General features: G+C 41.0%; 1 protein-coding gene across 1 annotated transcript in view; it reads left to right on the forward strand.

Annotated features, from left to right (window-relative positions):
- The window catches only part of ROR1 (receptor tyrosine kinase like orphan receptor 1), a 371,075-nt gene that overhangs the window by 253,639 nt on the left and 105,387 nt on the right, over positions 1-12,049 (forward strand). The window contains exons 3-4 of the mRNA XM_033115986.1: positions 657-944; positions 1,589-1,619. Of these exons, the coding sequence (XP_032971877.1) occupies positions 657-944; positions 1,589-1,619 (319 nt within the window). The remainder of the gene's footprint in view (positions 1-656; positions 945-1,588; positions 1,620-12,049) is intronic.

The raw sequence follows: 12,049 nt of genomic DNA on the forward strand, positions 1-12,049 counted from the left end.
CTAGGATTATATATTTTAATGTGCTATGGATGATACGAGTAACGTTATGTAAATATTAATTACCTCATCACTTCAGTTACCAGCAACCTGGCCTTCATAATCCCATATCCTCAGTGGCAGGAAAATTTCTGACATTCTTCCTAATCTTGTGCCATGCGGCTATAAATAGGTTGCTCCTACTTTTCCAGTTTTTCATGTTTTCTTTATTATTAAAATTAGACAAGCTGCAAGGATCTTTTCCAGAGTGTTAAGAGTGGTGTTATTTTGGGGTGGGGCGATATTAGGTGAACTTTACTTCTTTTTCTTCTTCATTGTGTTGTTTGGATGATGTATGTTTCGTACACACTCTGAAACACAACAGCTCATTTTGTCTTGTTTTTCAAAATACACTGATCCATGGGTACTCTATAGTCATTTGAAAACTTTGGGTTTTATGCTATGGTGAGTCACACATTTCCTTGCAAGCAGAAGGCTCGGTGGGTGATTGATAGTCGGTGGGGGGTCTTGGTAAATGGTGAACCTCATGCCTTCCCTGTGTCCACCGCTCGTGTTCAGTCTTTCTGCAGTCTGGGGCACACTGGCGTGGATTTGGGTTGCTTGGAGGCACTCTGCAGCTGTCTGCCCTCTCACCTGCCTTCCTCACCCTGTGCTCACAGATTCTTACCTGACCCTGGATGAACCCATGAATAACATCACCACGTCCCTGGGGCAGACGGCTGAACTGCACTGCAGAGTCTCTGGAAATCCGCCTCCCACCATCCGCTGGTTCAAAAATGATGCGCCTGTGGTCCAGGAACCCCGGAGGATCTCCTTCCGGGCAACCAATTATGGCTCTCGGCTGCGGATTAGAAACCTGGACACCACAGACACAGGTTACTTCCAGTGCGTGGCGACCAACGGCAAGAAGGTGGTTTCTACTACTGGAGTCTTGTTTGTCAAGTTTGGTAAGCAGTCTCCTACTGGGGATGGGCCTTCTGACTCCATGGGGGTGAAGAGGGAGGGAATGAGCATATACTGAGAATGTAGTGTGTGCCCAGCATCCCTCATGCTGGTTCAATTGTACCCATTTTACAAATAAGTAAACTAAGGCCCAGTAGTTAAACACCATGCTCAGGATTGCCTAGCTAGTAAACAGCAGAGCAGAAGTGGAGTCCAGGTCTGTCTGCACCCACAGCCCCCGCTCTAAAGCACAATGCCCGTGAGAGAGAAGTTGGAAAGCATGCATGTCCCTTTACTGTCCGGCTGCCATCAAAGACCCCTGCTATTAACAGTCAGTATCCGGGTGCAGTCACTCAACCTCCCATTGGAAACTCTCTGCATCCCATAAGGATACCTATTCTACTGACTCATTTTTTAGCACTTGTCTTAGCATTTTTCAGGCCCTGAACTGTGGGATATGGACAACTTCTCATTGGTATGCTTTTTTGTAGACATTGGGGAAAGTGGAGCAAAATAATAAATCCCAGAAAAATAAAGATCACCTCAGGGGGCCTTGAGAACTTTAATCTGTAACAGTTTGACAATACCCACGCTAACCGTCCGATAACCCAGACTGACTGTTTCTTTTGTTTTTCTTTCATTTCTTCAGGCCCCCCTCCCACGGCAAGTCCAGGATCCTCGTAAGTTCTTTTATTTCCTTTCTTGTCATTTCTAAGTGTTTCTCCAGAGGTTTCTAAGGCAAAGGCATTGGTCCTCTGCGTGGGCCAAAACATGGCGTTTCCACATTTCATTCCATTTTGCCCTGCCCTCATTTCATTTTGCTTTTTCTCTAATATGAAGATTCACAGGAGACCAGCACTGGCAGTAACCCCAAGTGTGAAGATGTTGATTTTGAATGATCGAAGCACAAATCTACTTACATTTACTATTTCAAAATTAATCTAACATTATTTACAACAATGGTTTTGGTAACATCAAACAAAAAAATGATACTTGCTGGCTTAGGAACCTGTACTCTAGCCGTTAGCTTAAAAGGGTTTATTCTACATTTGTGCAAGCCTGTCCGATGCTTTAGTCATTGAACAGGTTAACAATTAGGGGATCACTTTATTGTTATTGCTTTTAAAGAGCTCAGAGGCAGAAGTTTTGACTCACAGAGGGGCAGAAAGACCTGTGCCTGGATTGGGAATTAAATGAAGTTTGGATTCTTTTTGAGTCCCTGGTTCATGGAATCTAAAGATCCAGTTTCTTTCACTGACACTACTGGAATGTGTTTATCCTTTATTCTAGCTAAGGGATTCTCTTCTTTCGCTCTAGGAGCATCCACTTGGGGTATTTGTTTCTTGGGGTTTTTTTAATGTGTATTTTTATTTGGGGGTGGAAGAGGCCCATTTATTAAAACTCTTGCTCTGCAAAAAAATATATTTCATATTTTGTAGACAACTGAAATAAAATTCACTGGTCTCTGCCATGAGAGCATCAAAATGTCTGATCAAGACCATACCCATGGCAAACATAACAGCCACTTAATTTGCTCTAATCCCCTCTGTGCCACTAATTACAGTGTGGGATATTATAATATATTTGTGTGTGCCTGGAGGCCCAGTGGCCCACAATCCCATTAATAAAATAGGTAATGGCTAAAAATAAACATTGGTCTTCAGCCACACTGTTCTGCTATTTCATCAGCCACTTAAAGGCAACTGTAAAAGAGTCTTTAAAATCACCCAAGTGCTAATTGCTACTTACCCAGGTAGAAAATGTCGATTGATCTTAAAATAGGTCGGGAACTTCCTCACTCTGCCTTGCATTTCTTGAAGTTAACCTTTTTTATTTTTTTATTATTATTATTTTTTAATGATTTCACTGTTGGTTGAGATGTGGAATCCTTTTGAAGTCTTATTTAAACAAAGATTACAACATTTGTTACTTGCTGTAAAAATGCTTCGCACCCTGGTACCTTATTTGTTCCTGTTAATCTGCGTTTCAAACGTGGCTGATAATCTGTATCCCAGGATGATTAATGTGGTTCACTAATCTGCCTTTACTGTTAAGCACTGGGTTGTTGACTTTCTTCCTCTTGCATCAGAAAGTTCCTTTTTTTCTTATCGAAATTATTTTTGAACACTTGTGTGTCTTTTGTTCTTGAAGTTTTGATTCTTTCTTTGCTGCCATCTTTCTGATGAGCCCAGTCTGTCTCACGTGGTTTTTAATTTTATAAAAAGATAATACCCCCTGTATCCCCCTTTATCCATGGGATGCCTGAAACCATGGAACCCATACATACATATATATATATATATGCATATGTTTTTTCCTATGCATACATATACTTTACAGCTTCTTTTTGGCATATCCAAATTTTATGCTTTGGGGCCATTATTAAGTAAAATAAGGGGTTACTTGAACATACAAGCACTGCAATATGGTGACAGTCGAGCTGATAACTGAGACAGCTATTAAGCGACCAGTGAGTGGGGAACAGATACAAGTAGATACACTGGACAAAGGGATGATTCAATCCTGAGCAGGACAGAGAGGCATAACGTGAGATTTCATCACACTACTCAGAATGGCGTGCAATTTAAACCTCATGAATGGTTCATTTCTGGGATTTAATATTTTTGGATTCCGATTGATTGAAGGTAACTGAAATTGTGGAAAGTGAAACTGCGGATAAAGGGGGACTGAATATTGTATACCACTTTCGTGAATTGATATCTGTGGAAAGAGTATTGAAGTTCCTTAAAGATGCTCAACCACAGCTAAAAGTATCCTTTGTTGTCAGGCCCCTCTGTTTCATCTTAGCTGTCTGATTATCCATCATGTTAGTCAGCAAGAGCGTGAGATGTATAGTTACCATGTTTGTTTGGAGAAAGGTACAATAAGATGCAATTGAAATTGGAAATCCCAAGGAGCTTTGGCAGTAAAGCTTCATCCTTATTATGGCATTGCCACTTGACATTTTGATACCCTTTTTTTCCCATTCCCTTAGAAACTAACGATGTATCCTACATTTTTCCTTTCTCAGCTGCCCTTTCACTTAACCCTGTCTCAAGAGTTCCCCTTGTCTTAAGAATAACTCCCAAATATTAATAGAATGTTATAGTTCCTTTCCCTAGCCTCATAGCCCCCAACAAGCACCAAGAACTACATGGGGACAGGTAGAATGTAACAAAATGATAGCCACAGGAAATATCACAGCATTGAGGATTGCTCTGAAAATCTTTCGTCAAGCTGCACAGTACTTTTTCCAAGGTAGGAGTAAAGTGCAGTTATAAAATTGCTTAAAGGTGCATAACAGAGTTATTGCAGGGAGATACATGCAAGTTCATGACCCAACCCTAATATTTGAACAGTGCAATGTAGTAGGTGTGTGGAACTTGGTAAGAGCTGAGTGACATTTGAGGCCACAGGGCTACACCACCGTCAATTGGATAGGGCTTGTCCCTTGGGACTATGGCCCAGGAAGGCAAAGCATTTGAGGCACTTGTCATTCCCTTGGGGACTGCATTGGTTTTCATATGCAGCTTATAGCATGGTGATTTAGTTTAAAGTAGGAGCCAGTTTGAGACATCAGTAGTTTGGCTTCTATTGATAGCTTCAGGCTTTATTTTCTTCTGTCATTGCTGGGTCCTGGCGCACCTCGAACAATTATAGGGCCTGGGGCATGAGTACAAGTGGGGGCCCACATACCACATGTCTAAATATTTAAAAGTTATAAATCAAGCTAGCAAACTGTTAGATGAAATATGTTCTATCCTCCCACGTTGATAAATATACCTTCATAATGACAAAATAAAAAAAAAAATACATGCAAAGTTATGGTTTTTATATGACTGGAAGCCAGGAACTATCAAAAATGACTACTTTAATCGTTATTATACATGGGTGTTTTGTTCATGGGCCAGAAATATTATATGTAATTCATAGAAAGTTATGTATTAGTTCCATTAACAATTTTTATTGCCTTCGTTGCAACAAAATGACTCTCTATGTTGTTTTACACAAGATTTTTACATAGTGTGTATTCTTTTGACCACAGTGCCATTTGTTGAGTCCTCGTAATGCTTACCTTTTAAAACTAATTTTAATTTGGAGAAACTACACTTCCCTGAGCTATTTGCAGCTGCTATGATCAGTGAAATTCCTAAAGTCATCCTTAAATTTGCTAAGAATTTTAGCAACTGAACTACATAAGAACTTTATATATCATGTCCACATATAGTAATGGGATTACATGATAATCATTGTTGCAGAATATATTACAAAATATACTTTCACCATAAAAATCAGGATCACGCTTCATACATGATCCTCTGTATGTGCAAATTTAAGAGTAATACACATTGTTTAATATATTAGCTTTCTAGGGCTGCCCTAAGATTACCACAAACTGAGTGGCTAACAGAGAAATTTATTGCCTCGCAGTTCTGAAGGCCAGAGGGCCAAGATCAAGGTGTCGGCAGGGTCGGTGCCTCCTAAGGGTTGTGAGGAAGATTTGCTTCTTCTGGTGATTTGCCAGCATTCTTTGGCTTGCAGATGTATACATATATAAAGACATGTATTGAAAGGAATTGGCTTATGTGATTGTGTAGGCTGGCTAGCCAAGCCTGAAGCCCATAGGGCAGTGTCAGGAGGGGCAGGCCAGGCATTCCCGGCCAGGGGCTCCTGCTGCACTCGATAGGTAGAAGTTCATCCTCCTCAGGGAAGCCTCACTTCTGCACTCAAGGCTTTTCTACTAACTGGATCAGGCTCGCTCTTTTATCCAGGATGGCCTCTGACTATTAGCTGAGTGTAGATGTTCGTCACATCTGCAAGGTTATCTTCACACAATACCTAGTGTTGACTGAAGAACTGGACTGTACCTTGCCAACTTGACACATAAACTGACCATCGTGTTCTCCAACATGGTTCTTCCTTTCCAAGATTTTTTTTTGGCTATTTTGGGTCCCCTTCTGGTTCCATATGGATTTTTCCATATGGCTTGTTTATTTCTGCCAAGAGGCCAACTGAGGTTTTGATAGGGATTGCACTGGATTTGTAGTTCAATTTGGGAAGGATTGCCATACAGACAATATTAAATCTTCCAATCCATGAACATGGGCTGTCTTTCCATTTACTTAATGTTTTTAATGATGTTCTATAAATTTCGGTGTGCCTGTATTGTCCTTTTTATGTTAAATTTATTCCTAAGTATTTTATTATTTTTCATGCTATTGTAAATGGAGTTATTTTCTTAATTGTATTTTCAGATTTTCATTGCTAGTCTGTAGAGGTGAAACTAATTTTCGTAGATCCTGCAACTTTGCTGAACTTATTTATTAACATTAATAGTTGTGTGTGTGTGTGTGTGTGTGTGTGTATTCCTTAGGGATTTTTTTTTATCTATACGATCATGTACTCTTCAATAGAGATTGTTTTGTTTCTGTTTTCAATCTTGATTCCTTTTATTTCTTTTTCTTGCCTAATACTGTGGCTAGAACCTCCAGTACAATATTAAATAGAAGTGGTGAGAACTGGCCTCCTGTCTTTTTCCTAATCTTAAGGGGAAAGCTTTCATGGTGCCAGCTATGGGTTTTTCTTAGATACCCTTTATCAGGTTGAAAAATTTCTCTTCTATTCCTATTTTTGAGTGTTTTTAAATTACGAAAGGGTGATGGATTTCCTCAAATGCTGTTTCTGTGTCTGTTGAGATGATCATGATTTTTTTGTCCTTTGTTATATTAATGGTATGTATTACAGTGATTTTTTTATGTTAAACCAAGCTCATGTTCCTGGAATAATTTCGACTTTGTCATGGTGTGTAATTCTTTTTTATATGTTGCTGGGTTCAGTTTGCTAGTATTTTGTTGAGGATTTTTGCATCTGTTTATAAAAGATATTGGTCTGTAATTTTCTTCTCTTGTGATATCTTTGTCTATTTTTGATACTGGAATAATACTGGCTTCATACTATGAGTTGGGAAGTATTCTCTTGTCTCCTATTTTTGGGGAGAGTTTGTGAAGGCTTTGTATTAATTATTTTTTAAATGTTTGGTAAAATTCACCAGTAAAGCCATTTGGGCCTGAACTTTTCTTTGTGGAAAGTTTCAAAATTACTAATTCAACTTCTTTATCTGTTATGGGTGTCTATTCAGATTTTCTACTTTCTGAGTCAGTTTTTGTAGTTTGTATCTTTCTAGGAATTTTTCCATTTCATCTAGATAACCTAAGTTGTTCATAGTTTTTCTTATCATTCTTTTAATTTCTTTTAATATCAGTAATGATGTCCCTTCCTTTATTCCTAGTTTTAGTAACCGATATTTTCTTTTTTTCCTGGTCAGACTAGCTAGTCTAGCTAAAGTCTTGTCAATTTTATTGATCTTTTCAAAGAACTACTGTTTATTGAAAACTGACATTTAAATAATGTTTTGTGGCAACTCTGGAAATCAGATTGCCTCCCCTCTGATATTGCTGTGTATTGCTGTTGTTGTTGCTGTTTGTTTAGTGACTTTCCTGAACGAATTCACTAAAGTTTGTGTTCCCTGTCATATATGGCTGCTGAAAGCTCTGCTCAGTGAGCTTTGTGATCAGCTAATGATGGAACAAAGATTTCCTTAAATCAGTAAGTCTTTCAGCCTTTGTCTTGGGGCATTCCTTCAGCTCTCCTTTTTGCTCTCCTTCAGCTCTCAACTCTACTTTTGCTTTCATTTCCTGCTTGAGCAGGCCCTCAAAGTTAGCCAGCGGTAATAGGATAGGGCTTTTTCAGGCATGCCTCTTTTTTGGGGATGCCCCTCATCTGAACATGTTTTTCTATATCCCCAGTAATATGTTGGAGTTTTACAAAGCACTCTGTGAACATCTCATTCCTTAGATCCTTTGAGATCTTGAGATTTTTGGCCAGGCTCTCATTTTCCCCAACTGGTAGTGCCACCCCAGGCAACTATGAGTGTTTTCCAGCAAATGTCCTGAGGCTAGGGCTTTTCGCACTGAGAAGCTGAGTCCAGTCAAATAAAGACAAGCCATGTGAATGGGACTTTTCCAGATTGCTGCTACCCAGGTCATATTGTGCCAATATTTGGAGAGAGGCTTTTGAGGTGCTCCAGCCCCTCTGCCTCTTCTAGCGACTGCTAGGCTGCTAGTTTTCACAGCTGCTGTGGAGGGAAGGCTGCAATCTTTAAGGTTACTGCAGAATTCAGGAGAAGGAGATGGGACTAGGGCTAGTTAAAATTCCACAGAACTCGGCTATTACCAAATTTCAGCCTTTGTTGTTGTTATTGGTGAATAAATGTTCCTTGGAGTGTTGCAAACCTTTGGCTAATTTCTAGTTTTGAAAATGTTGATTTTTCATGACTTTTTGCCAGTATTCTCATTGCTTCTAGAGAAACAGATTTTTGGAGGTCCTTACTCTGGCATTGCACATTTCCCACCTCCAAGGAGGCTCTCTTGTTCACGTCTAACTAAGCACAGCACTGAGGAGGTGCCGTCTTGGAAGGCCTGTGAAGCCCAAGGACATTGTTCTTTATGACAGCCTCCCTCTGTTCAACCTTTTCCCCCAAACAAGGACATGGGTTGGGATTCTTTACATACATCACCTCTCTTCAAAACAGCTCTTCAGGGAAGACGGTTTTGACCTCCATATTCTCAGAGAGGCTCATAAAGGTTAAATGGCTTTCAATTGGACCTAGTTCATGTTGGACTTCTTCAGTTTGAATCTTCTGGGATCATTAAATTGATTAATTTGATCATAGTGAGGCCTGGAGAGTACCAATATTATATTACTCATGTTTATTTCAGGCCGCCTCCTCGTATATATCTTGAGCTTTTCTGATAGGCAAACAGATCCAATCCAACAAACACTAAACATCGATTCAGTTCAACAGAGTTTTATCAATCACCTTCAGTAACAGCAGGCTCTCGGCCAAGCTCTGTGGAAACTACAAAGACGGAGCTTTGCCCTCAAACTGCTTACTCTGTATGCTAGAGGCTGTAAAAAAGAAAAAAACAAAAGCAGTTCCTCCAAAGTGTCAGCAAGTACTTTCGACCAGCCACCCACTCTTCTCCTTCTCCCCTACCACCCACCTCTAAGCCACTATTCGTATCTTTGAAATTCTATATCAGCTTTAGTACTGATATACCTTCTTCCACCCTTTTCTCCTATAGGATACTTCTCACCACAGAAATCAGAGTGGGCCGTTAAAAATACTTCTGTTCTAATAGACCCTCCAGGACTTCTCATTTGGAATGAGTTCTCCATTCCTTCCCCGGCCTCTCCTGTAAGGCTCGCTGCCTAGCTCTGTGGCCTCCCCCTGTCCTCCTCTCCGCTTGACCGTTCAACTCCAGCCACACTGGCTGTGCTTCTGTTCCTCGGATACCCGAGGCTTCTTCTGCAGGCTTTAGGATTTCTGTGCTAGCAGTTCTCTCTGTCTGGAGGGCTTTGTCTGAGATCTTTGCATGATTCACTCCTTCAGTTCTCAACCTAAAATGCCACCTCCTCAGAAATGAGCCCTGAATCTAAAGCAGCTCCCGGTCATTTTCTATCATGTCACCTGCTTCATGTGTATCAGGATACTTATCACTACCTAACGTTTTCTTTTTTATTCATTTGTTTACTTGTCTGCAACGTAAGCTTCATGGGGTCCGGGTACAGTCAGCTTCATGTACCACTCTCTCTCCAGTCCTAGAATATAGACAGCATTCATTACATGGTCACGGAAAACGAAAAGAAAAGGGAAAGAAAGCAACATCTAACTGACCTCTTCTATGAGATGGTGGTAACAGTGCCTGGCTCGTAGGATTGTCAGTCACAGGAAGGAAACAATGAATATAAAGTACCTAACACCTGGAAGAACTCAATCAAGATTCCTCAAATGAATGAGATAACATTTGTTGGCTGACTGACTCTACTATCTCCCCTATCTTGTGACATATGAAAAATTCTAGCATAGGGACTGTTGTATAATTAAGTTCAATGAATTTCAGCTGCATTTCTTTCTTTTTTCTTCATCGTCTGAGGTTTCCTACAGGCTCAGTCTGTAAAAAGGGCATGGGGAAAAATGTATTGCTCTCATAGGGTTGTTGTGAAGATTAAATGAAATAATAATATGAAGTGCTTACAGTAGCTAGCGTTGTGCCTGGCACATATTAGGAGCTTAATAATGTGGACTGATATCGTGTCGTCGTCGTCATCCTAAGTCGACTGTCGTCATTGCTATTTGAGCAAAGAGTCTATACCTCCTTTCCAGCCAGCGTCCTTCTAGACAACATTCCCTGCTGTAAACCCCAACAAGAGACTTTGAAGCCTTTATTTCCTTTTCTCTCCTTGGCCTTTGGCTAAAGTCCCTTCCTGCAGAAAGGCAAAGTGACCAGCTTTTGATGAATTCTTTCCTTCTCTTATCTGCTTCCAAGCCTCAGCCACAGTGAGGACGTGTAGCTGGGTGCTGGCCCAGCCCAGGAAGTGATAATGTAATTTTCAACTCAAGATAAACTCAAGGATAACTTTCAACACAGATACTCCGGCCGTTCAAGGGCAGAGGTGCCTTGCCTAGGGGAGACCAAGAAGTCACTCAGCAGCTGGGCCGGGACACAGGAGGCCATTGCTTCAGTATAGCAGCTAACCTCTGTGTCTTCATCAAACCTCCTGAGACTCAGCACTCAGCAGAGAAGGGGCAGATGGAGGGAATGTGGAGAGATTAGATAAGAAGGATTTCCCGATCCCAGTAGGGGATAGATCCAAAAGTACAGAAGGTTGAGAAGCCAAGCTCTTGTATTCCAATCCTCCCCTGTCACTCAACAATTCCCGCTGAATGAATAGAGTGTGGAAAGCTTCCAATTAAAACGATACTTGTGAATATTGGCAAAGCGTATCTTTGTGTGCAGGACACATTTAAAGAGAGAAGAGGGAAGATAAGTCCTTGCTTTCTAGGAACACACATGCTGAAAGCTTGTCCTCCAGGCCAAGAGCTTCTCAGCCTATGTGTTAGTCATGAATGTATCTCCTCACCTAGCGCATTGTGGATGCTCAACAAATGTGTGTTAGAGTGAACCTCGAGAGTCTCTGTCCTAAAGTCTTTTCTCCACATATGACAAGGTTTTATTCATTTGCTCAACACATTTTGATCAAGCTCCTTCTATGTTCCAGGCCTCTGATTCTTAGAAGCTGTTTTAAAGTCATACATGTGGGTACCAGGCAAGAAAACCAATCTAAAAGTCCTCATTCTACATCATTTACACTTTCCCTTTCTGTGTATGTGAGTTTTAATATCAGCTTCTGCTGTAAGTTACTGAGCAAGTGCTTTTCAAGAAATGGAGACAACCTCCACCCCAACTCTGGCTGTGGGTGAACAGAAAGCCCCAGAGGAGTCAGAGTGTGGTTTGCAGCGCGGCTTCTCACATGGCAATGTGGGTATAAATCACTGGATATGTTGTTAAAATGCAAATTAGGAAAGAGTAGGTCTGCAGTGGGGCCCGAGACTCTGCATTTCTCACATACGCCCAGTAGGTGCTGGTGCTGCTGGTCCATATACTTTGGGAAGCAAGGGTTTAGAGACAAGATACCTGTCTGGGCTCTAGTCTTTCTCTGTCATTCACTAGCCAGAGATGCTGGACATATTGCTTACCTTCTTTAGATCCCAGTTTCTTTATTGCAAATTGAGGAACTTAAATTCATTGTCATCTAAGACTTCTAACTCTAAATTTTATGCCGCATTGACACTCAGTTTGCTATTTCCTTTATTATAGTGAGACCTCCTCAAGTTCTGAATTTTGTGCAGTTTGCCCTTGGGTTCTCTTTCTCTGTCATGTGCTTCCATCCTGCACATTCCGAGCACGAGGTTGTATAGTGAGATCCATCAGTGAGAATGATCTTACAGAGAACGGCCACGTGGGAAACTCCCACCATCGTGACCGCCAGATTCTGATGGGCATGGTATTGTGTCCTATGGTGAAGGGGAAGAGCTATCCATTTTGCTGGTCAGTAGCAGGCTCTGCTTTCCTCCTATTAAATAGAGCAGCATTTTCCTCCCGTATTTCTTCACTAGGCTCTTGCTTTGTGGGCTGATTGCCTGTGTTTGACGTTGAGCAAGGTGACCACAGCAGGAGGCAGTAAGAGGTGGTGTCAGATACAGTGC

Source organism: Rhinolophus ferrumequinum, chromosome 9 (genome assembly GCF_004115265.2).
Source record: "Rhinolophus ferrumequinum isolate MPI-CBG mRhiFer1 chromosome 9, mRhiFer1_v1.p, whole genome shotgun sequence".
NCBI classification, from domain to species: Eukaryota; Metazoa; Chordata; class Mammalia; order Chiroptera; family Rhinolophidae; genus Rhinolophus; species Rhinolophus ferrumequinum.